General features: G+C 33.7%; 1 protein-coding gene across 2 annotated transcripts in view; it reads right to left on the reverse strand.

Moving 5' to 3' along the window:
* Positions 1-3,433: 3,433 nt before the first annotated feature.
* LOC135224176 (uncharacterized) overlaps positions 3,434-5,710 on the reverse strand; it is a 15,580-nt gene continuing 13,303 nt past the window's right edge. The window contains exons 6-8 of one of the 2 annotated variants that reach the window (XM_064263047.1): positions 5,680-5,710; positions 4,919-4,970; positions 3,434-3,830 (exon numbers count right to left, since the gene is read on the reverse strand). The exon at positions 5,680-5,710 is cut by the window's right edge and continues 100 nt beyond it. In XM_064263047.1, coding sequence (XP_064119117.1) covers positions 4,951-4,970; positions 5,680-5,710 — 51 coding nt within the window. In that variant the 3' untranslated portion in view covers positions 3,434-3,830; positions 4,919-4,950. Of the gene's footprint in view, positions 3,831-4,918; positions 4,974-5,679 lie in introns of both variants that reach the window. The other variant, XM_064263045.1, reaches the window with a different exon arrangement.

The following is a 5,710-nucleotide window of genomic DNA, read 5'->3' on the forward strand; positions in this document are numbered from 1 at the left end:
TCACTTCTGGCAACCTCTTCTGGTCATTCATGAGTTTTCTATGGAGATCTCACCCTGTTGTGACATGATATTGCCAACAATTAGTGATTTAAGCTTTATTGTTGTTATTCAGAATATGTTAATATTTTTATGGAACTAACTTGCATCGTAATAGCCTTTAGGAGCCAGTTACACCTTAAAAGAATGAAGGCACGTGAAATGATTACATCAGAAGGGAGTAATGAGAATATTAGTAACTCTCAAGTAATTAACGATAGATCAACAAACTTATACGACAGCATAAATCATAAAATATAAGTCAAAGACATTTCAAGATATTAATACACTTTTACAGCCATTTTAGCTATTTTCGAAGGCGCATGTTTTTATCCATTAGAATTCATCAGAGATCGACTTTCTGTAATGCTTCGTAATTAGCCTTGCTTCTGAGTGGTTTAGGGAAGAATAAGTGCGAAACCGAGTTATTTATGAAACCTACCGTAGCCCATATGTCGTACTGTGTGCATAAGGGGCATAGATGAATGTAGGTTAATTGACAAAGATTGATAGAGCACGGGGCACCTATGCTATTCAACACGCAGCCACTGAAACTACAGTTGCGTAAACTTGGGAAAATTCAAGAAGAAACCGAAGATTTATACATAAGACAGTTGTGATATAAAAGAACACGTCATTAAAGAAAACTTCGAATGATATTTGATAAATAATAAAGGTGTATCCCTGACGGCCTCAATAATGGCCAATTAGAGGTAGCGTCCCCGAAAACAATTGTGGAAGAAAATATTAGTGGATGATGGTGCTCATTTAAGTTAACCACGGGCCAGCAAGGACGCTTGATCCTCTAATAGCTGTTACTTCTATGAAAAATACTCCAAAATTTAAACATTTCTAATACAGGACGAACATAAAAGCGAAGGAAAGACATGGCGTGTAATTTCAAAAGCTTTTGATTAATGACAGTGTGCTCTTATTAAGGGGTTATTGGTGTATCTACCAGCCCTTATAATCGTTCCATTTTCACGCGCAGAATCCACCCATTTGTCATTGATCCCCGAACTGAGCAATGTTGAAGGCGTATTTATAGCCTCATAAGTACGCACAGGACGTACAATAATTCCCTTTCTCGTGCAGTAATGGAAGAAGGATTTTATACGTAATCGATGCTGGCCTCAATGAAAAAAATATATAGTATATACACGGTCTAGACTGAGTACTATATATTTGTTATTTTTTGTGTTGCGTAAAATATCTTAGATATTCGCTTCTCTGTGTGTGTGTGTGTGGTGTGTGTGTGTAATATGGATCCGCTGCTTGTTCAGGAATATTGTATTTTACGTTGTGATGAATAAGTCAGTCACTAAAGTAAATGAAGAGGGAAGGTTTCTTTTACGGTTTTACAAAATCCTTACACTTTCTCGTCAGCGAATGTTAATGACAAGAGTGGCGCAATAATACAACAAACTGATATGCTGTACATCAAAAGGGAATCCAGAAAAATTCCATGGGCCACCAATTTTCATATAGACACACACATATATATATATATATATATATATATATATATATATATATATATATATATATATATATATATATATATATATGTGTGTGTGTGTGTGTGTGTGTGTGTGTGTGTATACATATCTAATAAAAGGAGCATATAAAAACGCCAAAATATAGAGAGTAAAATACTATATTTCAGAGACTGTTGTCTCCCTCTTCAGGTAGTTGAAGAGGGAGACAGCAGTCTCTGAAATATAGTATTTTCTCTCTATATTTTGGCGTTTTTATGGCTTCCTTTTATTAAATGGAATTTCTGTTGTAACAGAACATTTTTTTTTACCAGTCATATATGCATATATATGTGTGTAGATTTTATATATATAGTATATATATATGTGTCGTGTGTGTGTGTGTGTATATATATATATAAATATATATATATTGATATATATATAAATATATATATATATATATATACTATCTATGTAGAAATTATGAAATGGACAACACTCGCCGGTTCTATCCGGTAATACCGAGTCCATTATTATTATCGTCAAGATTATTATTATTATTATTATTATTATTATTATTATTATTCTAATTTTTTTCTCAAAACTTTATTATTATTTCATTTACAGTTTTTTCCCCATTTTAAATCTCTCATGTATGTTATTATTACCTAAGTCTTCAACATTATCATTTTGTCATTATTTTCTATAGGGTGTCACGTACCCAGGTGCACATACCCAACCCTCAACCACCGTCCTTGACCCCGATCCACATAGATTCAATGTTACAAATCAATCAAAATTTAGTAGGGACACGAAACACCTGGGCGATGTCAAGGAACGTTTCCCTTGTGTGTCCAGGAGGAACTTACTCCAGACAAACGTTCCTATAGTCTGACTCACTGGAGAGAATGGCGCAATTGAAACGTTCAGTATTAACTTCTGAAAAATCGCTCACGTTTCTAGGTCACGATAGTATTTCAAAGGCCAAGCACTGGGACCTACGAGGTCATTCAGCGCTGATATGGAAATTGACAGTAAAACGTTTGAGAGGTGTAACTGGACGAAAACTTCGCAATTGCACTGTGAATCAAGTGTTAGGAGAGGGTAGAAAGTAAGATAAAGAAAGATATGAAAGGAGGTACAGTAAAAGGAGCGAAAGTGGTTGCAGCTAGGGGCCGAAGGCACGCTGCAAAGAACCTTAAATAATGCCTACAGTGCACCGCATGAGGTCCACTGACGGCACTACCCTTCTACGGGGAAACAGAAGAGTGACCACAGAAAAACAATGACAGCACCTTTTACCGATACTGACTTGTGCTGTCAAAACTATAAGAAAGAATTGATGGAGACAATTGGCTATTAAATCTTCTTACCCTAATGAGGAATCACTGATAATCTTGCACATTTTTGAACATTTAATGACACTTGATTATACGTGAAATACAAATGAACTTGCTATACAGTTTTCACACATGGCAGGTTACCCAAACATGAGCGGTTCTTCCTAGTAAACAAATGCATCCTAAACTTACCACACCACACAGTTACTTAAAGTAATGATTCTTATATGTATTATAAGGCCACAACAACAATAGCCAGTAACGATTTGAAATGGGGATAAATGAGACGAACATCGAAGAAGAATGCTGGAAAAATTTTATTAAGGGAATCATTATTATCGATCTAATTGGTATTGTTCATATCAAGCTGTCCTTGTGCGTCTACGCAGCAAGTATTGTAGAAATATATTATACTAAAGTATTCCTACACTTTCATCTTTCTATTAACGGGAATATATAAAAAAAGATTACGTATCTGGGATCTTTTACTATTTTTATTCTAGTTTCCTCTTCATTTTCTACGGATCCTTTTCCTAGATGCTTCCTCATAATGTCGATCGTTAGAATAAATGAAAAACCTTTGTAATTTTTCAACATTTTATTGTTAGCAGTATACAACAATTAACAATAATATGTAAATGCGAGTCAAATTATGTAAACTGAAAACCCACGTAGCTAGCGCTTTTGTTTGGAAAACTCTTTGCCTCTAAATTCAATAACATTTGGCATCTATGCTTCCATAAACTCAAAACCTTTTCGCCTGGGCTCTTAAATGAACTCAAAACCCTCACAATTCTTTACCTCTCATTTTTTCATGAAGTTCAAAATTTTTACACCAGTTTACTTAACTGAACAACACTTTAAAATGAAAATCGAAAATCTTTTGCTTCCTTCGCCGAATCCCTACAATTAATAAATAAACTTTGATAGATATCGTTGGTTTTCAGTTACATCGCTAAACAAGGCATTCCCCTTCCTGTAACAAAGAAGAATATTCGTTAGTATATAATCTAACTGACTATCATTTGGACACTGCATTTATATATATATATATATATATATATATATATATATATATGTCATATCACGTTACCGTGATTATATATATATATATATATAGAATATATATATATATATATATATATCGAGCTACAAATGTCCTTTAATATCTAATTCGCTCTACCTCGGAATAAATATATTTTCATATATGTTTTAACCGAGGGGGAATTTATTAAGCGATAATAGAATTGGCGGCCGACGGGCACGAACCATCGACCTCTCAATTCCAGGACTGGCAGTGAAGCCTTAGCCAACACCGCCACCGCAAGAGATATAAAGTTTTATGCCGCCTCCCATCTCAATACCTGCCGCGCTCAGGTATTTTCTTTTTCGTTTTGGAGACTGCATCAAGCCCATCTCGCCCTCGGTAGCGTGGTAGTGCTTTTGCCCGCACGTAGTCATTATATAAGTCATATCACGTTACCGTGATTCATATACATATATCGAGCTACAAATGTAATTAGGTATTTGTAGCTCGATATTATATATATATATATAATATATATAATATATTATATATATATATTATATGATATTTATATGTATACATATATATTGCATACATACGTGTGTGTCTTCGTTGGGGGTAAATATAGTGAGAGAATAGATGTAAATAGGATAACGTCTTTTATATATATATTATATATATATATATATATATATATATATATATATATATATTTATATATATATATGTGTGTGTGTGTGTGTGTGTACATATATATATATATATATATATATATAATATATATATATAGAGAGAGAGAGAGAGAGAGAGAGAGAGAGAGAGAGAGAGAGAGAGAGAGAGAGAGTAGGGGTTATAAGTATAAATCTTGGGAAAATTCCTTTAAGCCTTTCAAATCATAACAGTAAACAGTCGCAAGGTCAAAAATACTATAAAATCAACCGATCAGAAGAGATAAATAAACAATTAAATACATTAATTACCTTAAACTAAATTACAAATACATTAATAAATCGTACTGAATCATAAATATCACTTACCTTGCACGAGGTCAAGTAATGCCAAGCAGTCTTCAGCCATACGTGCTAACTGCTGCTAATGAAGAAATATTATCTATTAAGTACAAGACGGGGTTGATCTTTGTTTATTGCTCAATATGTCCCAAATTCATTCATGCCTAGAGCGACGAGTTGAAATGATTAGTTACTAAAATGATATTCCCATCGCAAAATTGAATGTGTTAAACAAGTATATAAGTAAATATATCAAGAAATAGAAAAGCCTATAATTTTTCATCCTATTGTTTGATAATACCCGGGTTTTAATATCAACAAGGAAGATGAAAATTAAATACATATAAAACACTCTTAATGATAAGCTTAAATCGAATAATAAGTTATTCAAACAATAAATAGTTAATCACACAAAGTGTCTGAACTATGATAACGTAATCGAATCCTTTTGAAAATACAGATAAAGTTAGGTACGTAACTGACTACGAAAATCAATCAATCAAACTAATAAGCAATAAGGTTCTTTGCAGCGTCCCTTCGGCCCCTAGCTGCAACCCCTTTCGTTCCTTTTATTGCACTTCCATACATATTATATTTCTTCCTTCTTATTATCCGTCCTCTCCTAACAATTATTTCATAGTGCAACTGCGAGGTTTTCCTCCTGTTACACCTTTCAGTCTAACCTCTCAATTCCCTTTCAAAGATCTGCAATGGACTTCCAAAGTCCCAGGTCCCAGTAATTGGCCCTAAATTCAATATTCCAGTAAACACTAAGAATCACCACCAACCTGTGATATGGAAATCGAATCCTCTCTCCGT

This window comes from Macrobrachium nipponense, chromosome 10 (genome assembly GCF_015104395.2).
Source record: "Macrobrachium nipponense isolate FS-2020 chromosome 10, ASM1510439v2, whole genome shotgun sequence".
NCBI classification, from domain to species: domain Eukaryota; kingdom Metazoa; phylum Arthropoda; class Malacostraca; order Decapoda; family Palaemonidae; genus Macrobrachium; species Macrobrachium nipponense.